This window comes from Akanthomyces muscarius (genome assembly GCF_028009165.1).
Source record: "Akanthomyces muscarius strain Ve6 chromosome Unknown contig_16, whole genome shotgun sequence".
NCBI lineage: Eukaryota > Fungi > Ascomycota > Sordariomycetes > Hypocreales > Cordycipitaceae > Akanthomyces > Akanthomyces muscarius.
In genome coordinates this window covers 682,111-707,629 of record NW_026611617.1, presented here as the reverse complement: position 1 = coordinate 707,629, position 25,519 = coordinate 682,111, and the positions used below count along the sequence as shown (strand labels likewise).

Sequence of the window (25,519 nt, the reverse complement as noted above, 5' to 3'; positions counted from 1 at the left end):
AAGTACAATCCCCGCCGATCAAGGCCGGTGGGTGGCAACGGGACTCGATGGTGTGGTGGGGGTTATCTGCCCGGTCTGGTACTAGTGCGTCGTCTCCTTGTTGCAGTGCCGATAACAAGCCAGGGTGCAAAAGCGCAGTTACTGTTCGATGGACTCTCAGCATGCATATAGGCACGTGTGCCAAGGACAGCGTTGCAGCATGCAAGGTTCGAGGACGTGCATAGCTGAATACCGCGGAGCTTCTTTGCGAGTCTAGAGCCGTGAGTTCTGAGGCGAAATATTCATTCCTACTCAGCACGCGAGGTACTTTTTTACACGCTGCTAGCTAGTTACCAGCAGTGAAATTAAAATTTATACGAGACAGCCGAGACAGACACGCAGATGGACATGGGTTCAGCCGTCATCTCAGATCAGCCGCTGGAGGAAACCCACCACCCACACGCAGCTTTCCAGGGTTTCTTGTACCTAATTTCGGCAGCTCGTGCAGGCAAATGGAAACCCGTACAATAGCCATGGAGCATGCCAGTCAGTCAATACGGGCTCCCCCTCGGCAATGATTAGCACACATGGCCACGGGCGATTGCTATTGCCGGTGGGCTTTTGCCGTTCGAGATCCGTAATTATCTGTGGGGGACGATCTAGAGTCTAGGCCACTGTGGGCTCAGATTGTGCGCCACCGGACGCTTCCCGTCGACCGGCCACGGACCAGCCACGGCGACGGGACAAGTCCGATGAGAGCAGCCTCTGCCCTATTAAATTGACGAGGCCGAAATGCAAATAAATCTGACCCAAACTCGAAACACATTCTGCGAACATGACGATTGTACATATTGGTAAGTGTCCAGCACCCACCCTGCAGCAGAGACGTATTTTAATCATCGGCTGGCAGTGCTGTTCAAGTTCCGACCCGAGGTCACCGACGACCTCAAGGCAACTTTCGTTCGCGAACTGAAGCAGCTGCGAGACTTGCCATGCGTCTTGAACAAGCGACTCGTGGTCGGTGGGCCGTCGGTCACGGATCCCATTGAGCGCAGCAAGGGCTACCACTTTGCCCTTGTCAGCTACCATAGAGACCGGGCGGCGCTGGATGAGTATCAAGCGAGCAGCGAGCACCACAGGTGGGTTCTCTCATAGCGCTTGTTCCCGCAGCGATGTCGACGGAATCAACTGCTAATTTATCCAGAGTGACAAGCACGTATCTCTGGCCGTTCAAGGAGGACGTCACGCGGTTTGATTTTGAGGTGGCGTCAGAAGACGAGCAAGTCTGTCTCGGAAGGTTATGAGGTCCAAATAAAGCGTCAAGTTCTTAATTAGCTCATACGCCTTGTCTACTTATCATTTTCTGTCTTTCAGACTCCTATCAGCTAATTTCAAGACTCTTCAACAAGGATGCCGTCGTGGGGGGCCGTCCCAGAAACTCCTCCAGCACCTCCGTCTGGTCCCTGCTCCCGCCATACCCGAGCAGCTGTCGGCGGAACCGGTCCCATGCTGCGGTACTAGTTGGGTCCGCGGCAAAGTTGGATTGAAAGATTTCCTCGCCAAAGACATTGGAGCTGGAGATGCAGAAAGTAATTAGCCAAGTGCGAGAAATTGTAGTGCTCGGAGATTCATACCAGACGTAAGCGTAGTAGCCAGAGTTGTAGCCCGACACGAGGTGCGAAAAGGCCGCCTGCGGATACGACGACCGCTCTGCGGGTGTAAAAGTTGACTGCGCCTCCAAGTCCTGGAACAGAGTCGTCTCATTGAGGGATTCCAGATCTTGATGCGTCTTGGGGTTGTGCACCGCCATGTCGAAGCTCGCGTCCGCGCTGGCCACACCCCATGGTTAGAGTACCACCAATAAAGACGAGGGGTGTAGACTGACATTTGCTTGAGATAATACGAGATCCTGTGCTTCGGCCGACGACGGATCATCTCGCCGATCAAATTGGCCGGCAGTTCGCGCGGCGGCAGGGCCTGGCCCGGATGGCGCTCCATCCACGCCTGCATGTAAGCGTCGCCCGTGTACGCGTAGTGGCAGCTGATTCCCTTCAGCTCGTCTTCGAGCCATGCGTAGTTTTCCATGCATGTGCCGATTGCTTCGCCAAATTCGAGACATACGCGGTAGCCGTGGCTGTCGCCCCATTTGGTCCTGGCTAATAAAGCATGAAGCGCATGTCCGAGTTCTAATATCCCGGCGGCAAAGTTAGTGTTTATTCAATTCCCAGGATAAGCGATACTTGCCGTGATACATTGTGATGATGTTGGAGTGCGGCAGCACTTGGCAACCATCAACAATGTCGGGCGAGAAGCTGCACATGAGAATCGCGGCTGGATATGGCCGTGACCCATCTTCCTTCAAAAAGCTCTGATGAACAAGTCAGGTTTCTTCATTTCAGTCATCAGTGTATAGACTTACCGCCTGCAGTTCGACAGTTTGATTGTGCTTGTATTTGTTGGGCCGGTCCAGCAAATCGCCATAAAAGAAGCCCACAAACTGACCGTTTTCCTCGCCTTCATCCCAGACAGCCCAAACGTCGACATCATCCGACCATACACAGCCCACCAGATCTTTTTTTTCTATCGGCTCCAGTCGCAGCTGCAGGTATCTGGCCACGTTGCGCAGTATCGCTGCGGTCGTCTCCTTGTAGGGAAGATAGGCGCTAATGGCTTTGTGGTCGACCTTGTTCTCGCGGGCTTGGATTTCCTTCAGATATGCCACTTCACAGCGCAGAACCGCGGTATTGGCCTTGACATCCACAGACTTGTCGCCTTTTTCTGTGAGACGCGCCTTGATGGTCTCGAGCTCGCGAAACAAGTCGCGGCCGGGCTCCCGGAGGTGGCTTGCGAGGTCAGCGAGGAGCTGTTCCGCCCACTCGGTGGATTTGGCCATTCTGCCGGCGAGACACAGATCGGCATCGCCTCGAAAACCAATTCTGCGTGCATTCTCGTCGCGTAGCAGAATGACTTTGCGAAAGAGGGGCACATTCTCTGGAAGCCGCGAAGTCCATGCGTCGTGAAATGTCTTTCTCGTGTTGTAGTTGGAAACATGCGCCATGACTTTGGTGAATTCTGCGCGGTTCAATGGCACTAAGCACTTTCCGGATTCGTCTTTCTCATATTTTTCCACATCACTCTGCTCCAGGCCATCCAGCTCTTTTTCTGTAAAAGGCAAGCTGCCACCGTCGTAGAGGCGAATGTTGCGGTTAATTTCCTGGCAGAGGTCGTTGATCTCTTTGCGCGTGTCGAGGTACGCTTTGCGAGTCTCCTTGTCCAGACTTCCGTGGCCTAGGCGCTTCAGATACTGAACCCTCTTTTCCAGGCGTCTTCTACTTTCAGGATCAAGGCCATCCATTCGCTCGCCGGCTGCCATGGTTAGCTGCATAAACTTTTCCTGTCCTTGCACCCATGTCCCATGATCTGACCATAGTTTCTCCCCCGTCTCGGCCTCGGACTGGACATCGGCATCAGTGGAGGCGTATCTCAGTGCCATGTTCATATTTGTGTCATTGAGTGTGCTGTCATCGTATCTAAGCACAGGCGCGTATACGTTGTCAAAGGTAGCTTCTTCGAGGCTCACGCTGGTCATGATGGTCTCGATGAGCTCTTTTCTGCCAGCAATAAGTCCTTTTTGAATAGACACGAGATTTTCCTTGGCTGGGACGCGGAGAAGAGGCTGAGGTAGAGCAGTCATTCTGGGCGTAAAAGTGACAGCGTATTAGTGAAGGCTTGGTGTGTTTTGATGATCTTCCAATTATGTTCAACTGCGTCTGTTTAATAGCCACAATCTCTTTCGAATTCAACAAGACAGATCAATCTCCGTATTCAAGTGTTCTCCCAATTTGGCAACTAGTCTCACGTGGGCAACCGTCACGCGGACATGCCCCTGGCAGCCTCGTTACTAGTAGCCAACGACGTGGGCGGATCGAGATGATCAGATCATGTGTCGCGTTGACCGTGGGTCCGCAGGCCATTAATACCTCAGCTAAATTCCCAAATTCTTGGATTGAGGCTAAATTCAGTGTTTTTCATTGGCCTTGTAAACTACATCGCGAAATCTTTGAGCCTCACATGGTACAGTGATGCATGAGCCAGCCTCGTAGGATTTAGTAGGATTGCGGATGTTGTCGACCACTTGGTCCGCGTGGGCGTAGCTTCATTTCCCACGTCTCAGCAGGCTTTAATTAAATCCTCGTAAAATAAAATAAAATAAAATAAACTTCAGAATGTATTCACGAGTAAGCCACCATGCTAGCGGCCGTGTCCGTTCGGCGGCTGAGCCGGCCGGTCGGCGAGCTTTGGGCGCCGGGTCGGAGCTGTCATTTCGGCGAATTGCAAGACGGTCAGGATGCGATCCTTATCAGTCTTTGTTATCTGGATCATCATGCCTATCTCGGCTGCCAAGCATTTCCCCCAGTGTATTTTCTCAATATAGCCCTTCTGGTACATAAAACCATTTGCCAACGCCGATCGCTCTCCTGCGAATGGGTCAACAATGAGAGCCGCAAACATGGCCAGTGCTTCAATGGCCAATGACTTGAAGGAAAAAAAATTCAATATTGAACACAAACTAGCGTCTAGGCTGGATCCTCAATGGAGCTAACAAATGTCGGCGTCCGCCGCCCAAAACACTGTTAAACTCGGCTAAAGATAAGCACCCGCCAGCCAGCTATCTGATCTCCGCTTCACAAGCTTGCGTTTGTCTCTGGCGTCGCTGCAATGCAACCCTTATCAAGAGTCCGGACCACTGTATGGAGCCACCACCACCGAACGGCGCGGGGCCTTCCGGCCTTCTATCCATGGCCCAAGGACGATCCAGTAAATTAGCTCAATGAGCCCGTTTTGCATGGCTCATCCTTTGATTGCTTGTGAATATAACTATAGGCACAAACGAAGTCAAGCTACAGTAGGTGTAACGACCCCGCGCTTCCATGACTAGAGATTTGTAAAAGGGTATTATCCTCATTTAGCGGTAATAGTCCTAAAAATATTAGACAAGTATAATTACTATTATCACTAATTAATGAAGTTGTATTCTTTAGAAGAAATCTCTTACTTAAGTTATTGAATAAATTAGATATTAAATACTAATTCTTTTAAATTCTTTTACTTTTTTTCTAATAAGCCTTTCTAAAGCTTAATTATATAAATAAAAGACTTCTTATAAGTATACTAGTAAAGTCAAAGATTTCTAATATTACAAGGTTTGCTTGAGATTTATACTATTAGTAGTTAAGATGGTGGATATAAAGGTGGTGTTATGTTAGTGTATAGTGTGCAGGCTGTGTACGCACTAACTATGCAGCGCTATGCTGGCTGCGAAGCCTGCTGCCATCTATGGCGGGCGGGTGGCACATGTACCATCATAGTACACATCTAATTGTAGTATGATTTTTAGTGTCAAATGAATTCTATGAAACTCAGTATTGAATAAATCTACCTGGTACTATTCCAGAGTCATTTAAACTTTCTGCGAATCTCCTCTTCCGAAAACTGTCTTGTATGTTTTTTGAGTAGGGCTACTCGTTCATCCAGTGTCAGGTGGATCTGATCTCCAATGGGAATCATACATTTCGCAAGTGTGTGGTAATCCTTCATCAGTAGCCGCACAGTGATCATAAGATAGTCAATGTTATGAAACACGAGGGCTTGCTGCGCTGCGTAGAGGTTCTTGTCCTTAATAAAAGACACAGGATGTTCGCGCCAATGCCGAAGCGGATTTAAATGATGCGAGGTGTGGTAACCGTCGTTGAAGCAGTAGCGGTTGCTCTGTAGTGTGCGGTTAGACAGAACGTACGCACTCCCGCCGTAATCCGGATGGACCTGGTGTCGCACACACAAGGAGAGGGGCCACTTACAGGCACATCAATTAATGTAATACTCGAGCGGTAATCCGAGTCTGGCTCATCATGGTCGACAAAGGCATGTTGCCCCCAGTTGCCTAGCATCAGACCAGATCGGAGCAGCAGCAAAGGCAGTAGGAACACAACAAGCGTGGCGCGATGGTTGAAGCGAGATAGCGCGTACAGCACCCCGTAGTATCCAATCTCCCAAAACGCCACCTTGCCAGCGAGATACGGCCTTCCCTTGCGCAGGAAGTACAATGGCAAGTCGAGCCAGATGAAGAAGAAAAAGCGCCCAGTATAGTGCAGAAAATGTAGAAGGCTGTCGCGCTGGTACCTGACAGTGGAAGAAAGATCTTGGGGTCCATTGCCTTCCACATGATGGTGCTTCACGTGGTGGTAGTAGTACGAGTTCCAGGTATGGCCCATCAGCGGATCAGTGATGTACGGAAACAGCATGTCGAACAGCCAGAACTGCCGCCGGAGAATGCCGCGCATGTGTATGTGCTGATGCATCATGAGCGTGTAGGTGCCCACATAGCTGACCTGCATGATGAAGTGAAGGACGCCGTGGACACAGGTGAAATGCCAGAAGAGCAGGGCGGCGCTCGGGACGGAAGTAGCAAAGTAGAGCAAGAGATGCGTTACCATGACTACGTCCGTGTCAACGCGGGCCACTGACCGGGCCATGCGAACATAGGGACGCAAGACCCAGCGGTCGAGAAGAGTAGGCAGCCGGATATCGTTGATGTCGGTGCCAATGAGAACGGTTGGCTCAAACAGAGCATCCTTTGGGTCGTTCATGGCGCTCAGCGTAGCCAGTGTCTCCGCATCGCTGGACCCTAAATGTACAATACCGTGTTGGTCATGATAAAATGGCAGAGTAGATGTAGGAAAGGGCACGGATGGTTGGATTTGGGGTGTCATACCGACTTGCGAGGCCACTTCTTCGGTAGCCGCCTGCGCTGAGCCGTTGCCTGCTGGCGGACAGGCGTTTTGATGGCGTTGTCCTTTTACTTGCCCTACAGTCGATGCAGCTCGAATGTCGGCAGCAAGATTGCGTAGGACCAGAACATCGGGCTTGGTGAGGTCCGGGGCAAATACTACACCGTCCATCGTGTCAATGGAAGGCATCACGTCGCTGCAGTTGTAGGGTGACGGGTGGCAAGGTCGAAAACAACCCAAATTTTTGCGTAAGCTACAGCTGGTCAGGTATTTAGGGAGGTAGATGGGTGTTGTATCCGTGTCGTCTTGTGGTTCAGGGAAGTACGGCCGATACCACGTAGACCAAGAAGAGTAGGACTGGCTGGACCAAGCATGTGCAGAGTAGGTAGGAGATGGAAACATGGAAAACTTTTAAACCCCTTTTCAATACATACAGCGCCGTATGCGCAGGGGCTGCGACTTAGGCGCCCGTCCTCGGTGCGGGGGATGATTTGGTTGGCCAGGTAGATGTGACAGTGATGCATGTGCAGCTTCAGCTCGGATTTGTCAGCGACAGGTGAGCGCATGTCATGGCCAAAAGAGGATTTCAGCTCCGGTCATGTGGCCAGCATTGTAAAATCCACGGCACAGCAGCAACAGCGTAACTTATGGTCTTACTTTCTTTCTACACGACATTAAAGTCAAGCGCTTAGTTTGACGACCAAGTTAAAAAGCGGTCCGATCCGCTGTGCCACTCCACAGATCGTACAAACTACCCCCTGCTAGCACCGCCCTAACTTGCCTTAGTGCCCCCCGGGGAACAGCGGGTAACGTTGGGAAATACAATGGACAGGTACCATGTCCGAATTGCCAAGGACGCTGCCCAGCGGGCGGCGTGTTTCGTCAACGTCGTACGCCATGTGCCGCTTGCCCTGGTCGCGTGGATGGCGCCACGGCGAGCGCTGGCCGCCAACACAAAGCCCTTTGTGCCCGTGCAGACGCTGACGCCGCAGCAGGCGGAATCCGTCGACCAGGAGGGCGGCAGCTTCGACCTGCACAACTGGGTCGACCGCGGCATGACGATCCGGGGGGGCGACTCGGTGTACCAGTGCCTGGCCAACCTGACGGCGGCGCTCGAGCTCGTGGGCCAGCTCAGCAACGCAGACTACAGCGGCGCGGCCGGCGCGCTGAGCCTCCTGCCCACGGCCGGGGCCCTGCTCGGCGCGCCAACCCGCGAGATGTGGATCGTGTACAAGCTGGTGCCTCTCGCCGGGCTGTTCAGCATGTTTCTCAGCCTCGGCGGGTCCATCACGCCGTCCAATGTCGGCGAGTACGACCCGTCGGAGCCCTTTTCCTACGGCGGCTACATGCCCACCACCGGCGTGACCGCAACACGGCGCCTGCCTGCCTCTTCCGCCAGCTCGGTGGCAGGCTACGCAGCGTCGCCAGGGTTTGCAGAGGCGCAGCGGGAGGAAAAGTCGCCCGCGGCTCAGTTTGCCGAGCAGGTCAAGCAGCGCGCCGATGACGACAGCGGAGGCGGTATCCGGCTGGGCATCTTTCTCGCCATGGCGCTCCAATGCACTCTCATGGTGTGCCTGCTCGTCCCGATGTGGTACGCACAGAGGGGGGCCGTTGTCACATGGTGGTGTCGAGTACGCTCCTCCCCTCTGCCCTGTGTTGCCAAGTATGGCGGCTAACTTGTGTTTCGCTAGGCTTGGGGCTGGATGTACTTTTGGTACTTTCTTGTGTCGGCCGTGTCTGTGTTTGACAATCTCGTCGCCGCGCCATTCACGCGAAGCTGGACCATCCGCGTGTCGCGACGGCCGGGCGGCATCCTGCTCGACGAAACGGTGCGCAAAATCACCAACCAGAACCGGTACGCCAACGCGCTCGAGGCACTCAAGGCGGGCCCAAACACAAACCAGCGCATCCGTCTGGTGGCAGACAGAGGCTCGGGCTACTCCCGCACGTGCTTCTACGTGGTCATCTCGATCCAGGGCATATCACGAGTCCACGCCGTCGCCCAGGTCCTGTCCAAGGGCGCGAGCGTGGCTGTCTTTGCGTTCGGCACGGCCTTGTTTGCGTCTGCCACGCTCATGTCCATCTCAATCGCGCTGATGGTGCTCTCCATTCTGCTGACATGTGGCGTCGCGGGCCGCGTGCTCGCCATGTGGATCGTGGCCCAGATCAGCCGCGAGAACAAGCCGATTCTCCATAAGCTGGTCAAGTCGGAGAGCGAGGCGGGCGAGTTTATACACGCCATCGCGGAGCTGGACTTACAGATTGAGATGCAGGGTCACGTCATCATAAACGGGTACTGCGTCAAGTCTCGAAGCATGCTCTTCTCCCCCGAGACATACATCGGCCTGCTAGCCAAGCCGTACAACGCCGTCAAGCTGGCGGAGCAAAGCACGCGGGGCGCTATCGCGTCGAGCTTTTCGTTTCCTGGGCCGTCAGAGTTACATGGGAAGCCAGACAGCTACTTGCTATCAACCTTGCAGTCTAGCGGGCAGCGGGAGCGGGAGCATTCTGTCTTGGGTGGGAGCGTAGAGCGGCGTTCGAGGGCGGCCTCGTCCCTCTGAGAGCATGGTTCTGACATGTCAACCAATATATTCTAGCATTGAACTGCAGAAAGTCAAAATCGTAAGAGGTACAGAGGGTTTAACGGTGAATAGTTAGTAGTTGGGATACAAGTCAAGTATTAAATACGAAGCAACATAATCTATATAAACAATACTTTTAAAAGATTTAATTTTACAATATTTAATACTTATTAAAAAATATTAGTTATATCAAAGAATCAATTTAAAACGAAAGAAGTATTTATTAAAAAAAATGTCTTATAAGCTGCGTACACTATATTACGGGTCCAAGTAAATAGAGCTACTAACATTTAAGCGCGGGGTCCTCTGGCTTGCCTGTTGTACAAGGGCCAACGACGATCTGGTAAATTGACTCACCACCACGACCCGTTTCAGTGGATTGACTGACTTTTGTTCCTTGTCAAGGTCGCTAGAAGCTAAACTAGTCTGACCCCGCGCCACCGCAACCGGAGCTCCATTCCCAGCTGCCCCTCAACTCCCAATGCCCGATATCCATTGTGAAATTTAGGCGTGGGCCGTTATCGTATCATAAATTTGGGCGAGACTATTGGCCGACGGCTATTCTGCGAATCCCATATTTCACACCCGCAATCTATAAAAGATTCCCCGTCCGTGCTCCATCCTGCCCGGTGTAAGTCTCCAAGCGGTGGCCACAACAGGACAGCGACAGACGGCAGACGACGGACGCCCATCCAAGATGGCAAAGTTAAACATGCGGCTCCCTCGCAAGCCCAAGTTCCTCCGCGGCGTCCCCAACAACAGCATCCTCGCCATATCCTCCCTCGTCCTCGTCAACGCCCTCTTCTGGGCCGCCTGCGCCGTCGTGCTGCACTTCCACCCCAAGCTCATCTCGCCCGCCGCGCTGTCCTACTCGCTCGGTCTGCGGCACGCGCTCGACGCCGACCACATCTCGGCCATTGACCTAATGACGCGGCGCCTCATCGCCTCGGGCCAGCGCCCCGCGACCGTCGGCACCTTCTTCTCGCTCGGCCACAGCACCATTGTCATCGTCACCTGCGTCGTCGTCGCCGCCACCAGCGGCGCGCTGCGCGACCGCTTCGACGGCTTCGCCCGCGTCGGCAACATTGTCGGCACCTCCGTCAGCGCCGCGTTCCTCATCATCCTGTGCATCGGCAACGGATGGGTCCTGTACAAGCTCGTCCGCCGCCTGCAGCAGGTCCTGGCCGAGCGCCGCCGCGACGAGGAGGATGGCGGCGACGGGAGGATGGTGACCGAGTACGACGCCGAGGCGACGGCGAGCGGCCAGTTCAACCTCGAGGGCGGCGGCTTCATGGCAAAGGTGCTGGGGTTCCTGTTCAAGGCCATCGATCGGCCGTGGAAAATGTACCCGCTAGGCGTCGTCTTTGGCCTGGGCTTTGACACAAGCTCCGAGATTGCCATTCTCGGAATTGCCAGCATCCAGGCCGTTCAAGGAACCAGTATCTGGCTAATTCTCATATTCCCCATTTTATTCACATGTGAGTCTCGATTTCTGAAATTAAATGACACTGCTGACCATACCGCAGCGGGCATGTGTCTGCTGGATACTACTGATGGTGCGCTCATGATGGCCCTGTACTCGTCCAAGGCATTCTCACGAGACGTTGTGGCCATTTTATACTACTCCATTGTACTCACAGGCATCACCGTCTTTGTCGCGGCTTTTATCGGCATTATTCAGGTGCTGTCACTGGTACAAAATGTTGCAGAGCCGGAGGGAAGCTTTTGGGACGGCGTCTCTGCTATAGGCGACCATTTCGACATTGTCGGTGGCAGTATTGTCGGCGTGTTCGTCGTGGTAGGATTGGGCTCGATCCTTGTGTATCGACCTTGGAGACGTCGTATGGAGCGTAAACGACAGGGCTTGGCAGCTTCTGCTGATGCTGGATTGAGAGATGCCGAGGTCCCTGAGACACCACTTTCGCAAGACGAAGCAACACCTCGCCATTTAATGGACTGATTAGTTTCCGCCATTTAAATCACAATTGCTAGCAACACCTCACCACGCAGTAAACTGATAATTTCGCTATCTAAATCAAATCGCTTAATTGCGGCTAATACATCAGGCTCAGTAGAACCCTATTCCGCCGTGCTGTGTCATTCGTTCTACTCCTCGAAATCAAAATATGCAAAGAGTGTAGCATGACGACTGTTCTGACATCGCGCGCATTTTCGAATAGCCATGTTAACACCTTTGACTCGCTTGAATGGCGGCCAGATTCCCAGCCTTTGATGCATCCCTTCCACGGTCGCTCGGTCTTCTTCAGGAGGATTCAGCGTGTCCAGGGCTATTGTGCAGAGGGAGCACAGCCATACGCCTTTGTCGTCGGGCTTTCGGTGAAGAATCGACTTTGCTAAATCAACAAGCGAGTCAAAGAAAGATCTCGGGGTGCTTTTTGCAGGAGGCGGCGGTGCATTTGCTCTTTTGGCATTTTCAATTTCTCGCGCTCTGGCCTGGACATTGTATATCATTGCAGCTGGGCGCAGTCCCCGCAGCTCAGGAATCCTGGGCTCGCGAAAAGGGTCAAACCGATTTATTTTGTTCAATACCTCTTGACCGTGGATCATGTACTCTGCTGCGTCGGCGTCTGTGCCTTTTCTCACTGGCGGAACGGGATCGGGATCTGCGCCGCTGGTCCGAAATAGACGTTGTATAGCTTGCCGGCTGTCGGATGCTGCTTGACGAAGGATGCTACGTCGTTCTTCCATAGAAATTGGTCCTTTGCGTTGATAATCTGACCTGCTGCGTTGCTATTCTCCCGTCAACACCGGTAATGCGGCCAGCCATTGTTCTTGGTTGCTTACTCTCTCAAGCGGTGCACTACCACGGAGCTCCCTCAGCGGGTCTTCATCGCGCACTGCAGTCCCCTTTTCGAGGACAGTTTTCCAATCGACCGTCGGCGGATATCCCAAGCCTCTGTTATCGGAGGACCTGTGAGATTGCCCCGCTGTCCTTAGCCGTCTTCCGGGAATCTCGCACGAGGAGAACCTGCGAGCTGGCGAAGCTGGTCTTGACCACGTTCCGGAGATGTCGCTCAAAGACCTTCTAGCGCACCCTAGGGATCCGATATAGCCTCTCTCGGGCCCAGAGTCCCCTTTTGAAGATCCAGCAGTGCCTTTCGGGGGTGGCTGGTCATCAAAGTCGAAAGTGTTGATACGCATGCCGGCCAAATACCGATGGTGAGGGCGGTTAAAATCCATAGGGATATCGCCGAGTGAAACTCCCCGACTATGTCCACTGCCGGACCTGGTCCGCTCGTCCCAAATATCTATATACTGATCCTAGTCAGCCTTTACGACAAAGATTTCTGCTCGCATTCCGCCTGTGGATTTCCGGCGGCTTTCTCTGACGCTTCTGCGCCAACTCGGCTCCGGAGGGGGCAACAATCGACGAAGCCTTGGAGCGACTATTCTCTCAGGTGAGGGGGTTTTTTGGGGCTTTTCTGGAGCGGCTTTGATGCTAGCTTGGTCATCGCTGTATAAATCTTCCTCCTCCTCTACAATGGGCGAAGGAGACCTGGCCGCCGCCAATGCTGCCTGTAGGTCGAAGGTGTATGACGGCGTCGGCGGCTCCTCTGGGGTTGGACCCTCTGTTGCTGGTTGACATTCGACAACCACTCGAGGTTCGTCTTGGGCCTGTTTGCAAACTGGCTGTGTGTCGTCTGCGGCATTAGCTGGGCAACCTGGAATATCAGCTGAACCATCGGCGGCCTCAACGTGCGGCATTTCTTCGCGCTTTGATGAGGTTTCCATGGTAAGTAATAGGATATTGAATAAGCGAAAATCATGGTATGCCGATTAGGCAATAAAAATAAAGAGGAAGCGGACTGTTGAGAGATGTTGAAGGCTGAATCCGAAGCCGTCGCGTACGGGTACACTGCAAGATGAGGCGCTCGTACACTCCCAGCAGGAAGGCGCCGAGGAGAAGAGCCGCACCCAGCCAGCCGCCCGTTGACTCAGTCACCATCATTTTATATTTCCATCGCTCCCTGGAATTTCCAGTCGATGGTGTTTGATACATGTTGAACCTCGGCCGATTACGGCGATCTTGGTAGCGCCCGTGCTAGCAGCGGGCGCACGCTAGCAGCAGGTACCTGGCGATGACGCTACAATCCAACCTTATCGCGCTGCATGCGGCTTATCGACCCTGATACTTTCTCCTCCCAACATCAGCACTCACGACGCTGCTATCATGTAGCCTTGTGCGCTGCGCATCGTATTTTCCAGTCCGTAATCCAACTCTAGTACACGCAAGCATGGCTTCGCCGGCTGCCTCAACCCGACGCAGCCCTGGCTCCTCCGCCGGGTCGCTCAAACGATCGGACGAACGAACAGCATCAAACATCTCCCTCGAGACGCTGGTAACTCACTTGCTTGCGGCAAAGCGATCGCTGTCATCGATGAACCATGTTCTACGGGCAAACGAGATAGCTACGTCGGCGAGAAACGCGCAGGAGGAAGCTGCTCTGCTGAGCGCCCAGGCTGGCTTCCTGCGCGGAGCTACTCTTGACCAGGCTGCCATATTGGTCAAGGTGCGTCGCAGCCTCCAAGCAACATATGACTGGGGCAAGAGAGATTTCCGAAGTCTTGTCAAGGACATGGATGGTGTTGATGGACAACTTGGCCGAACAATAGAATTTCTTCGGACAACGCAGGTCAACAGCTTCCTTCGCCCGAAAGACGAGGAGCGAAAGAATCTATTAGATTTCGTCGACGAGGAGAGCGTCAACCGTATGAGAGACGCCATGAAGAAGAGTATAGAAGAATTTCAGGTGTGTAGGACGAGTTTGGGGTTGGGTCCTGGCTAACGACCTGCAGGGCATTCAGCAGTCTTTCGACGGCGACCTCCTCCGTTTCGACAACGACATTCGCGAGCTCAAGAAGATTATCGTCGAATCACAAACGCAAGAATCGGACGACGAGGAACAGGCGGCACAAGCATGGACGATGGACATTGTGATGGGTCTCGTCGAGAACTCGACCGTGATGGCGCAGCTTCTGACGTCCTTGACAACGCACTTTGACATGTGCGTCACGGCAATTCGGACAACAGAAGGCGGTGCAGCTCTAGCTCGCCGTCGAGCTGCCGAGGTGAATCAGGCCCAGGGCAGCGACGGCGTGTCCATATCGGGCGTCATTGCCGAGCAGGAATCCAATACCTCCGACATGGAGCCAACCACAGACAGCGACAGAGCAGAGATGCTTCGTGTTGTGGTGCAAGATGCAGGCGAGGTCAGCGATGTTGTTCAAGAAATCCAAGAGCGTCTCGCAAGCATGGAACAGGACTACAAAATTTTGGAGCAGCGAAATGCCGAGGCTGAAAAGTCATATCTCTCGATGCTTGATGCTTTTACGATACTTGGAAGCATCGGCGACCGGCTGCATGATTACCTCGCCGCAGAACAAGACTTTAAGACACGGTGGGACCTGGAAAAGGAGACTGTATACGATAGGTTGGCAGAAATGAAGCAGATGAGGGGCTTTTACGACGGATATGCGAGTGCATACAACACGCTGATGTTGGAAGTCGAGCGCCGGAGAGCTGTTGAAGACCGTGTGCAGAACGTCTGGCGCACGGCTCAAGACACTGTGGATAAGTTACTAGCTGCCGATAGGGCCTCTCGAGAAGCATTTCGGCAAGACGTGGGTGAATACCTGCCGACCGATCTGTGGCCAGGCATGCAAGCCATGCCGCAGCGATGGCAAGTCACTCGTGTGGAAGGTGTTGATGCGGGCGGGCAAGCGGATGAAGAGAACATCGGCTGAAGTGCTATTGGGCTACAGTGAAGCCAGCCGCGGGATCAGAAGCCCAGAATATTTGTCGAGTGTTTGATTTCTTTCGTCGTATGCGTGTCGTTGGCAGGCGTACAGGTCATGTTGGTTTTTTTTTTTGGCGTCTCGGACAAACTCTACCAGATAGATACAGATTGGCATATACAAACAGCTGCAAAAGCGAACAATACATACAAGCATCATGAAAACTCTTCACTCTTCGTTCGTCGGTCAGTCCCTGGCAATTCCGTTTGGTGCCCCACCTGGCAAAAAGGTGAGGGCGGGCTCTGAACCACGACAACACCAAAAAAAGGAAACGGATACAAAAAGATAACGATGACAAGACTGGGATTTGAACCCAGGAGGATTGCTCCACTACGAATGAGGTAATTGCCCTGAACGTAGCGCCATGAACCATGCTCGGCCATCTTGCCGTTGTTTTCAGATGTTGGAAGAGGAGCCAAACATGTATAAGAAAGCAGCCAGAGCTGGGGACCTGTAAAAGAAGAGAAACGACAAAAAGATATGTGACAAGACTGGGATTTGAACCCAGGAGGATTGCTCCACCAGGAATTGAGGTGTTAAGGTAGCCTTAACCTGGCGCCATAACCATACTCGGCCATCTTGCCGGAGTTGATGGAACGGCGACGACACAAAGTGGTAGAAAAGGGTATGCAAGTGAGATGGAGGAACAGAATTGGGAAACGGCAAAAAGATAGTGACAAGACTGGGATTTGAACCCAGGAGGATTGCTCCACCAGGAATTGAGGTGTTAAGGTGACCTTAACCTGGCGCCATAACCATACTCGGCCATCTTGCCGTGGGTCTTTACTTGACGATGGAGTCGAGGCGGAGATATTTGCACTTATGAATGTGTCGCCGGCGGGTATGGATCCGCAGGGGGGCTGCGGGCGGACAGGAGGTTTGAGAATGGTTTTTGGTATTTTATGGTATGTTTTGGAAGGTAACCTGCCTAGTTAAAGTCGTTTTGAGAATGTGCGGTTAACCAGTGTCTTGTAACTTGCTTGGTGTTTTGTGCGTCAAAGCCCCCCTACTAACAGCGCTTACCCTGCATCGCACGAAGTTTGCATGTGCAGGCCACGAACAAGTCGGACTGTCTTGGCGGGTGTTTCATTGGATGTGGACAGATAGCAATCGTCCGACACATCAATAGAGTTGAACTTTTGCGTGCATGCCGGTTTGCACCCCGTTATCCTGTCGTCACAGTGACTGGGCATCCAGTCGCGTCCAGCTCAGCGGTCATCCGTACACCAGGCGAATAACGCGAATGTGTTGCTAGTCAGTGATTCCGACCTGGATTTTCACTACAACTCCTTGGGCCAATTCATCGGGCCAGATCAAAACAGGAATGACATACTACACAATCCGAATTTCTCGCTGGCCGGCCGGCCGACGGAGGTCGCCGGTTTACCGTTGTGGCACCTGTGGCACCCGCTAACGGTGCCGCGAGCCACTGTGATTTCAGCTGTCAACGCTGAGTAATCGCTGCCCGCGCGCAACCTATCGTCAGTGGCAAACAGCTCCAGCCTCGTCCTGATTGTACTTTGACATACATACATTTCCTTCTCAGCGGCTTTGTCATAGCTCCTCAGACTGCATATCAGTGCTTGCGTGAGGCTGCTACAGCATGAGGTATTCCTCATAGACAAATCATCGCAAGCATCAGCCTGCGAGCCCGTCAGCCACGCTCCACAGCCATGCTGTGTCTACGACAGCTGCCCAAGCGGGCATCGCACGCCAAGGCTCGTTCGCTTCTGTCATACACATTCAAAGCCGTAGAGCCTGTCTGTTTGAGTACAAGACGACTTGCCACGGCCGCAGCGCAGCAGAGCAAGCCCAGAGACACCACAGACTCATCTACACAAGAGCCTGCGGCGCGTCGCCGGAGTCTCCAGGATGCCAAGCCATTTTCCGACTTTCTCACAGACACCTTCCACCGGCAGCATGACTACCTGCGCATCTCCGTCACGGAGCGCTGCAACCTACGCTGCGTGTACTGCATGCCGGAGGAGGGCGTGCCGCTCTCGCCGAGCCGCGAGCTGCTGACCACGCCGGAGATTGTCATGCTCTCGTCTGTATTCGTCTCGCAGGGCGTCACCAAGATCCGACTCACGGGCGGCGAGCCCACGGTGCGCCGCGACATTGTGCCGCTGATGCAGCAGATTGGCGCGCTGCGGGCCCACGGGCTCAAGGAGCTGTGCCTGACCACCAACGGCATCTCGCTGCACCGCAAGCTCGACAGCATGGTCGAGGCCGGCCTCACCGGCATCAACATGAGCCTCGACACGCTGGACCCGTGGCAGTTCCAGATCATGACGCGGCGCAAGGGCTTCGACGCCGTGCAGCGCAGCATCGACCGCGTGCTCGAGATGAACCGCGCCGGCGCCGGCATCCGGCTCAAGATCAACTGCGTCGTGATGCGCGGCGTCAACGACCGCGAGGTGCTGCCCTTTGTCGACCTCACCCGCGACAAGGACATTGAGATTCGCTTCATCGAGTACATGCCCTTTGACGGCAACAAGTGGAACAAGCGCAAGATGCTCAGCTACGACGAGATGCTCGACATGATTCTCGTCAAGTACCCCACGCTGCAAAAGGTGCAGGACCACAAAAACGACACCAGCAAGACCTGGCACGTCCCGGGCTTTGCGGGTCGCATCGGCTTCATCACGAGCATGACGCACAACTTTTGCGGCACCTGCAACCGCCTGCGCATCACCGGCGACGGCAACCTCAAGGTTTGCCTCTTTGGCAACGCCGAGGTGTCGCTGCGCGATATCCTGCGCCAGTCCAACGGCGGCGAGCCCATTGACGAAGCGGCCTACGAAGCCATGAAGCAAATCGAGATGGACCGGAGGCAGGGCCTGACGTCCCCCGACACGCCGCTCGGCATGGCGCCAAACGAGGCCGAGCTGCTAGATGTCATTGGCATGGCTGTGAAGCGCAAAAAGGCCAAGCACGCAGGAATCGGCGAGCTCGAGCACATGAAGAACCGGCCCATGATTTTAATAGGTGGGTAACGAAGCCCCATCCTTTCACGACTTTTGGCATCGCAGCATTTTATGATAGTCGCACGGCATTCCAGATGGTGCTTGTACCTACCGCATCACGGATACAACCCGTCGTCCTCTCGCGTTTACACTACATCTTGTATATATGCATCCGGGGCTGAACGCAACTATATAGATCCTGTTGCCCCGACCCTACATGGCGCCATGCCTCGCAGAATGCACCACCTCAACAGCACACAACATTTCTTCTCACACAGCCACCAACGCCGACTCTTCTCTTCCACCCCGCAACGACAGAGCAAAGACGATGACGCCAAGCCTCCCAAGCTCACGCACGTCTCCGAGACGGGCGCCGCGCACATGGTCTCCATCGCCAGCAAGGCCGTCACAGCGCGCGTCGCCACCGCCTCCTGCACCGTGCGCTTCTCCAGTGCCGTCGCGCCGGGGCTCATCCGCGCCAATGAGCTGAAAAAGGGCGACGCGCTCGGTGTCGCGCGCGTCGCCGGCATCATGGCCGCCAAGCGCACGCCGGACCTCATCCCGCTGTGCCACCCAATCCCCGTGTCGCGCGTCAGCGTGGACCTGGCGCTCGGGGAGGCTAGCGTCGAGGTGCGCGCGACGGTCGAGTGCGACGGCAAAACGGGCGTCGAGATGGAGGCGCTGACGGCGGCGTCGACGGCGGCGCTAACCGTGTACGACATGTGCAAGGCGGTGGACAAGGGCATGGTGGTGGATGGGCTGCGGGTGGTGCTAAAGGATGGCGGCAAGAGTGGGCGGTGGGAGATGGACTAGGTGGTTGATGCCTCGTTCCGCTGAAGAGTATTGACGTGGACGCCACGTTGTTTTGTCGGAACAGATTGGAGTGGTTGATTGCCACGCTGCTCTGGTGTAATATATAAAACATGTGCGCGCTAGAACGCATCCTCCCGAGTGATATATACATTCTGATTATTATGTACTTTGCCCATCTGTTTCATCCCATGGCATGTGTTTGATTACGTATTTGTGAGTATTACATGTCATTACCACCGCCTCCAGCCAGGAAAGGGTGCTCGGCCAGATTCAGCCAGAAATCCGACTCAAAGTCATGCAGGGTGTGGCCGTCCCAAGCGTTCCAACCGCCGTTCGCCGCCGCCACCTCTTGCGTCTCGAGCATGGCCGCCGACGCGGGCGACCGCGCCACGACACCACTGCTCACGACGGCGGCGCTGCCGGCCGCCTCTCCGGTCTGCGGCGGGGTGACGCGGCCGAGGATGAGGCGCGAGAGCAGGCAGCCCATGGTCTTGGAGGCATCGACGAGGAGCTTGTAGTTGGGATCGTCGGTCTCGATGAGCACGCCCGTCTCCATCTCGACGACGAGCACGCTCATGCTCTGGAAGACGCGCGACGTATCGACGTTGGGGTGCGGCTGCGTCTTGGACGACTGGTGCAGCAGCCACAGGCAGATGACGCCCGCGGCCGACAGCCCGTAGTAGGCCACCTTCCACACGAGCGACGTGCCGGAGTTCACGAGGTAGTCCTTTTGCATGAGCGCCTCGACGATGAGCGTGAGGATCTCGGCGGCCGTGGAGACGAGCTCCGCGTCTGACTCGGGGTGCGAGCGCGTGACGGCCATGCGCAGCAGGAAGAGAATGTGCAGCTGGTTGAGGCGCGCGTTGAGGATAAAGTCGCGCACGACCGGCGCCTGGTTGCACTGCTTCAGCGAGCTCTCGAGGCGAAAGTGCGGCGGCAGGGCCTGCCACTGCGCAGTGGCCTTGTCGTGGATTTCTCTGTACACGGTTAGCAAACACGGCGTACTGGACTTGTTCGTGGAGTTCATACCGGACTTTGGGGTGGCCGTCATTCACGCCTTCAAGGCTGAAGAGCTCCATGATGTCTTCTTTCAGGATACCGCACAAGGCACCCCAGCGGATGTCGGCGACATAGTCAAACGGCATGTCCTGCGGCCAGGTCGTCTTCCACGGCTCGACGACGCGCCCATCGCTGCGCGGGAGGATGAGCTTGCAGTACTTGAGGTGTATCCGCGGCGGCCGCCCCAAAAACAGGGACACGTTCTTGTCGGCAGAGTATGTGAGGGCAAAGGTGAGCCGCCGGAGCTCAAGCAAAAATGGCGGGAAGCTATTGTGGTCGTTGTTTGTCTGCTGGTGCAGACCCAGCGCATATATAGAGCTGATGACATCGCCCAGCCGCTTCCATGAGTGATAGCCTGCTGCGTATTAGTAGATGCAACTTTCTGCCAGCAGGTGAGACATACTCTGGTCGCCGTCGACAAACGAATGAAGAATCCAGTTTTCGTACTGCAGAACAAGCTGCAAGTCGTTGAGACAATCCAGCGACAGGGCAATGTCGAGACTCAGATCCGACAGGTTCATACCCAGCCGCTGCAGGTCCCGATACTCCCGCGCCGACTCAAATTTGGACATTTCAATCGCCGCCCTCGACGCCGCCGTGAAGAAGAAGCCGAGCGTCTCCCACCGGCACTGCTGGTGGCCAAACTGCGCCTGGAAGTCGTGCAGCGTCGTGCTGGTCGCCATGTCGATCGGGCGGCTGGTGTTGTGGAAGAGGCTCCGCGACAGCTCCGCGCTCGCGACGGCCGTGCGGCCCTGGTTGGGGAACAGCTGGCGCATCGTCGCGATGCAGTGCTCCAGGAAGGGCCCGGCCAGCGGGAGGCTGGAGCCGCGCGCCGTCCAGGCCAGGATCAGGTGGCAGCACGACTCGATGGATACGGTGGCCTCGATCTGCTTGATCAGACCCGCGCCGCGCGTGACATTGGCCTCGCGGACGGGGTTGTCCGAGCCGACGCCGCTGCCGCCCTCGGCGTCCAGAACGGGGTCGTGCATGTCCGGCAGGTTACCAAACAAAGTGGTGGAGCTAAACGAGCCCAGGTAGCCGGGGTTGGGATATCGATGCGGCTGCTTGGGAGCAACAGAATCGCCGCCGCTGCCCAGGACGGGCGTTCTGCCACTGGCAGCAAAGCTCTGCTGTCTGCTCGGCGTGTGGCTGCTCACGTCAGTTTACATGTTACATAGTTGAACCTTATCGCCTGAGCCACGAGACACGAGCGTGTCATCGTAGAGGGTCTTGTCGCACCCATACCTCATCAGTCCGGGCGTGGCCGGAGTAGTCGTCTTCTCCGGGGCGCGCTTCGTCTTTTTGAACGGCGAGGCGCGGTAGACGCACTCGGCCTGCCGCGATTGGTTCTGGCAGCGGATGCACACTGGCCGCGCATGGTCGCAGGCCACCTTGGCGGCCCTGCACGGGTCGCATGCTGCGAATTTCTTACGAGTGGCCGGCATGGCGATGGTTTTACAGTCATTGACACAGGCAGCGGGCGCTTTGATGTTAGTAAAAGAAGTGCGCCCGTCGGAGTAGTCAGTGGAGCGCTGAAGCCGTGTCACAAAGAGGTGATGAGTCAGCAGGAGTTACCTATCGTGAAATTCCTCGACGGAGAGCAAGGATGCATCTTGTGCAATTTTAAAATTGTTGATTATATCTAGTGTATGATAGGATTTGTACATGGCAGGTGGAGGAATCGTAAAAGTCGTTACGTGGACGTAAAATATCCAAGTCAGCTCTCCGCTTCAGCCAGAATGTCGTTACGGACGTGATTGTCTAAGCCAGCTCTTCCTTTTCAGCAAGAATGCCATTACCTGCCTTTTGAACTTCCATGTAGTCAAATAGAGGACCCTTGGGTGCGTCGTCGCGATCCAGGAAAATCTCAACCATGCGCAGACCCCGGCCGTCCTTGAGCTTCTCGTCGTTGAACACCTTTTCAAGCTCGCCGTACGTTCGAGCCGTCGCCGTGTAAGCGTCGTCACCGGCACCGAAAAGCGCAGGTGCCTTGAGGTAGTTCCACGGCGAGATGCCATTGTACGTCTCATCCTTGCCATGGATGCAGCGCTCCACGGTGTACCCATCGTTGTTGACGAGTACAACAATAACGTTGAGGTTGTGTCTAATGATGGTCGCCAGCTCCTGTGTTGTCATCTGGAAACTTCCGTCTCCAATGAAGAGAATGGTTCGCGACTCCTTGACATCCTGGTGGAACTTGGATGCCTTGATTAATTCCTCAGTAGCCATGGCGGCACCTTGGGCGGCAGGCAGCATGTAACCGATGGAGAGCCATGTTACGTGGGTAAAGTAGCGAGAGTGCTTTGGCAGCGGCACGATGCGCGAGCCATAGCTAGATGTACCGGTTTCGCCCATGAGGATATCACCCGGGCGAAGAAAGTTGCCAACCACATTCCACAAGCGGTCTTGCGCGAGAGGAGCATCAGCAGGAACTTCTGAAAAGGGGAGAAGGGAATCTCTCGGGAGATCCGGGTATGTGGTGTAGACGCTCTTGGCCTTGGTTGCATCCACGCCTTGAATAATCTTGGGAACGAGATGTTTCGCCGGCGTGTCGCGAATCAGCTCGCCCTGGAACATGGTCTCGTTGTGGCTGAAGGAGATGGTGGTGGCTGTGTTGGGGAGAGCAGCGTTGCCGTACGAGTTTGTCGTGCTGAAATGGGGACCGAAGCAGAGAATCAAGTCGGCCTCTTTGAAGAACGTCTCCGCTGCCGCCTCGCCAAACCTTCCCTTGTAGATGCCGTGGAAATTTGGCTCCGTCTCGTCCAACAGACCCTTGGCGAATCCAGTGACATAGCTAGGCCAGCCCGTGGCCTTTGAGAAATCCTGCACATCCTTGACAATGCCGATACCTCTGCTCTCGCCATCCAGGAGAATGACGGGCTTTTTGGCGGAATGGATCTTGTCGAGAACTTTGCCAATCAGGCGGTCCTGGTTCCTGGTGGGCTCAGGCGAAATCATCTGCAGGGGCTGCGCCAGTCTTTCTTCCGAAACCTGCGCAGATACCATGTCGACGGGCACCTCGATGTAGACGGGGCGGCTGTGGTGCAGACATTGTCTCAGAGCTTCGTCAATCTGCTCAGCGCTGGTTCTGGGGTCCCACAGACGAGCCTGGGCCACGGTGAAGAGAGCCTGTGCCTGTCCAAATCGCGAGAAATCTCCATCCTTCATGGTGTGGTGAACAAGGATACGATCCTCCTGCATAGGTCTGCTGGGAACGCCAACAATATGAACCACAGGCGCTCTCTCTGCAAACGCACCCGCAATGGCGTTGATGGCGGACAGCTCGCCGACACCAAAGGTGGTGACAATGGCGCCGATGCCCTTGATCCTGGAATACCCGTCTGCCGCATATCCCGCGTTGAGCTCATTGGCGCTTCCAACCCATCGCAAGCCGGCTGGCTCGACGTAGTCAAGCAGGGTAAGGTTGAAGTCGCCGGGCACGCCATGGACGGAGTCGACGCCCAGCTGCTGCAGACGCTTGAACAGATACGTGGCGAGCTTCATTGTTCCAGGCATGTTGATGATTTGAATACAGAGATGCAAATTCTAGATGAATTATTGAGATAATGTACTGACTATATAATCGCCGGCTACTCCGCACCTGAGCTTGTAGGACCGGCTTCGGCGTAGTCCAACGTGGTGGGGGTCTGCTTAATGGCGGGGTGCACCCCGCGCACAGCGCTAGACGCTACTGTACAGCGTTTGTTGGAGGGCGCGCCTTGCGCTACCTGGACTGTCAACTGTGCCGATAATGGCCGCCTACCAGCTACGCCGACTACTCCGGCTTGCATTCACTACGCCGGTTCGACCCAGCGTATAAGTATCACAGCACTCAATTGCGGAGATTCTGAATTGCCTTTAGTAAATAAACCTTGCAATCTTGCTAGACACTTTGAAGCACATTCAGTTCATCTTCAAAATGGCGTCGCTCGCGGAACAAATCGCCCAGTTTGAGACGCTGCGCGCTCAGGCAGACCCTCTTCCCACAGACAGCGCCGCCTACACCACATCAGCGTTTTTCAAGTCAAAGAATGCCGGACAGGGCAAAGCCAAGGCCAGGCAGTGGGATCACCGCCTCAGCATCGACAGCCGTTCGCAGGGATCGTCGCCTCTCAAAACGGCCAACCGTGGCAAGAATATGGACATGATTACCCTGGGCACGGCACGTCCGTCGCCGCAGTTTTACCCATACGAGTCTCTCACGGTCAATGTGGTTGACGATGCTTCGGCCAAGGAGAACAAGCCCACAACCGCCATTACTTGCTCCAAGGGCGACAGCGCGTACAACTTGGCGGCAGCGCTAAACTATGGCTTCCCCGCCGGGTCGCCGCAGTCGGTGCGCTTCATCACGGAGCACGTCGAGATGATGCACAACCCGCCGTACGAGGACTGGAAGACGAGCTTGACCTGCGGAACCACGTCTGGTCTCGAAATGGTGTTTCGCATCTTGTGCAATCCCGGCGACAATATCCTGGTGGAAAAGTACTCGTACACGGGCACCATTGTCGGAGCTCGCGCGCAAAGAATCAACACGGTGCCCATTGGCATGGACGAATTTGGCCTGGACGCAAAGGAGCTGGACATCACGCTGGAGAACTGGGATGCCTCCAAGGCCCACAAGCCGTACGTTTTGTACACGATCCCTACCGGCCAAAACCCAACCAGTGTGACGCAGAGCGTCGAGCGACGCAAGGAGATTTACAAGGTGGCCGAGAAGCACGACCTCATCATTGTGGAAGACGACCCCTACTTTTTCCTGCAGCTGGGAGAGTCCTCCAAGCAAGAGATTGGTAGCAAAGAAGCCCTCCAAGATTACGTCAACAGACTGCCTCCGTCATACCTCTCCATGGACGTGTCGGGTCGTGTAATCCGTCTAGACTCCACCTCCAAGATTCTGTCGCCAGGTCTGCGCCTCGGTTGGCTGACGGCCTGCACCCAGATTGTCGACCTATTCGAGGCCTACTCGGAAGTCAGCGTCATGTCGCCCAGCGGGCCCTCGCAGGTCATGATGTACAAGCTCCTCGACCAGACCTGGGGCCACACCGGCTTCGTCCGATGGCTGGCGCACCTGTCGCACGTCTACACCAACCGTCTCAGCATGATGCTGGAGGCCTGCGAGAAGCACGTGCCCAAGGACGTCTGCACGTGGAAGGTGCCTGATTCGGGCATGTTTGTCTGGATCAGTGTGGACGTGACCAAGCACCCCAAGGCGCCTGGCGGCGAGCCGACCAAGGAATTTCAGATGGAAGTTGAGGGCGCACTGTATGAAAAATCCAGGGACAATGGTGTCTTGATTAGCCGGGGGAGCTGGTTCCTCGCCGATCCCACGCAGGTCAGCCAGGCTGCTCTGCGTGTCACATTTGCTGCCGCTACAGAGCCGGAGCTGGCGCCTGGCATTGAACGTCTAGGCAAGGCTGTGCGGGAGGAGTTTGGGCTTGCATAGGTGCTACAAATGGTCACGAAGTATGAATAATGTATATAGATAAGAAAATGTATTCAACCGATCTGCTTAATG

At 55.0% G+C, this 25,519-nt stretch overlaps 11 protein-coding genes across 14 annotated transcripts; 6 read left to right on the top strand and 5 right to left on the bottom strand.

Annotated features, from left to right (window-relative positions):
- Positions 1–814: 814 nt before the first annotated feature.
- Positions 815–1,283, top strand: LMH87_008277 (uncharacterized protein; the record flags this gene model as incomplete). Its single annotated transcript, XM_056196519.1, has 3 exons — positions 815–833; positions 890–1,118; positions 1,184–1,283. 3 exons carry the CDS (start codon positions 815–817, stop codon positions 1,281–1,283), a joined length of 348 nt encoding a protein of 115 aa, XP_056057374.1.
- Positions 1,284–1,360: 77 nt separating this feature from the next.
- Positions 1,361–3,441, bottom strand: LMH87_008276 (uncharacterized protein; the record flags this gene model as incomplete). Its single annotated transcript, XM_056196507.1, has 6 exons — positions 1,361–1,553; positions 1,614–1,808; positions 1,865–2,165; positions 2,224–2,347; positions 2,399–3,345; positions 3,405–3,441. The coding sequence occupies 6 exons, from the start codon at positions 3,439–3,441 to the stop codon at positions 1,361–1,363; spliced, it is 1,797 nt and encodes a 598-aa protein (XP_056057373.1).
- A 1,873-nt stretch (positions 3,442–5,314) lies between these two features.
- LMH87_008275 (uncharacterized protein) lies at positions 5,315–6,938 on the bottom strand (the record flags this gene model as incomplete). The annotated part of the gene is made up of 5 exons (XM_056196495.1): positions 5,315–5,355; positions 5,420–5,425; positions 5,550–5,748; positions 5,838–6,664; positions 6,752–6,938. 5 exons carry the CDS (start codon positions 6,936–6,938, stop codon positions 5,315–5,317), a joined length of 1,260 nt encoding a protein of 419 aa, XP_056057372.1.
- Positions 6,939–7,591: 653 nt separating this feature from the next.
- LMH87_008274 (uncharacterized protein) lies at positions 7,592–9,328 on the top strand (the record flags this gene model as incomplete). The annotated part of the gene is made up of 2 exons (XM_056196484.1): positions 7,592–8,398; positions 8,459–9,328. The coding sequence occupies 2 exons, from the start codon at positions 7,592–7,594 to the stop codon at positions 9,326–9,328; spliced, it is 1,677 nt and encodes a 558-aa protein (XP_056057371.1).
- A 718-nt stretch (positions 9,329–10,046) lies between these two features.
- Positions 10,047–11,309, top strand: LMH87_008273 (uncharacterized protein; the record flags this gene model as incomplete). Its single annotated transcript, XM_056196472.1, has 2 exons — positions 10,047–10,827; positions 10,876–11,309. 2 exons carry the CDS (start codon positions 10,047–10,049, stop codon positions 11,307–11,309), a joined length of 1,215 nt encoding a protein of 404 aa, XP_056057370.1.
- A 146-nt stretch (positions 11,310–11,455) lies between these two features.
- LMH87_008272 (uncharacterized protein) lies at positions 11,456–12,550 on the bottom strand (the record flags this gene model as incomplete). Its single annotated transcript, XM_056196460.1, has 3 exons — positions 11,456–12,100; positions 12,155–12,338; positions 12,405–12,550. 3 exons carry the CDS (start codon positions 12,548–12,550, stop codon positions 11,456–11,458), a joined length of 975 nt encoding a protein of 324 aa, XP_056057369.1.
- Positions 12,551–13,605: 1,055 nt separating this feature from the next.
- Positions 13,606–15,115, top strand: LMH87_008271 (uncharacterized protein; the record flags this gene model as incomplete). The annotated part of the gene is made up of 2 exons (XM_056196447.1): positions 13,606–14,121; positions 14,168–15,115. The coding sequence occupies 2 exons, from the start codon at positions 13,606–13,608 to the stop codon at positions 15,113–15,115; spliced, it is 1,464 nt and encodes a 487-aa protein (XP_056057368.1).
- Positions 15,116–16,839: 1,724 nt separating this feature from the next.
- Positions 16,840–18,945, top strand: LMH87_008270 (uncharacterized protein; the record flags this gene model as incomplete). Its single annotated transcript, XM_056196436.1, has 2 exons — positions 16,840–18,154; positions 18,329–18,945. 2 exons carry the CDS (start codon positions 16,840–16,842, stop codon positions 18,943–18,945), a joined length of 1,932 nt encoding a protein of 643 aa, XP_056057367.1.
- Positions 18,946–19,165: 220 nt separating this feature from the next.
- On the bottom strand, positions 19,166–21,449 carry LMH87_008269 (uncharacterized protein; the record flags this gene model as incomplete). The annotated part of the gene is made up of 4 exons (XM_056196425.1): positions 19,166–19,922; positions 19,975–20,359; positions 20,408–21,153; positions 21,250–21,449. The coding sequence occupies 4 exons, from the start codon at positions 21,447–21,449 to the stop codon at positions 19,166–19,168; spliced, it is 2,088 nt and encodes a 695-aa protein (XP_056057366.1).
- A 316-nt stretch (positions 21,450–21,765) lies between these two features.
- Positions 21,766–23,520, bottom strand: LMH87_008268 (uncharacterized protein; the record flags this gene model as incomplete). Of its 2 annotated transcripts, XM_056196413.1 has the most annotated exons (2): positions 22,215–22,241; positions 22,285–23,520. In XM_056196413.1, the coding sequence occupies 2 exons, from the start codon at positions 23,518–23,520 to the stop codon at positions 22,215–22,217; spliced, it is 1,263 nt and encodes a 420-aa protein (XP_056057364.1). The 2 variants fall into 2 exon arrangements, with proteins under 2 accessions (XP_056057365.1, XP_056057364.1); XM_056196414.1 differs by having other exon boundaries at positions 21,766–23,520.
- Positions 23,521–23,923: 403 nt separating this feature from the next.
- On the top strand, positions 23,924–25,447 carry LMH87_008267 (uncharacterized protein; the record flags this gene model as incomplete). Of its 3 annotated transcripts, none has more annotated exons than XM_056196399.1 (1): positions 23,924–25,447. In XM_056196399.1, the coding sequence occupies one exon, from the start codon at positions 23,924–23,926 to the stop codon at positions 25,445–25,447; it is 1,524 nt and encodes a 507-aa protein (XP_056057363.1). The 3 variants fall into 3 exon arrangements, with proteins under 3 accessions (XP_056057363.1, XP_056057362.1, XP_056057361.1); XM_056196398.1 differs by having other exon boundaries at positions 24,551–25,447; XM_056196400.1 differs by having other exon boundaries at positions 24,851–25,447.
- Positions 25,448–25,519: the final 72 nt, after the last annotated feature.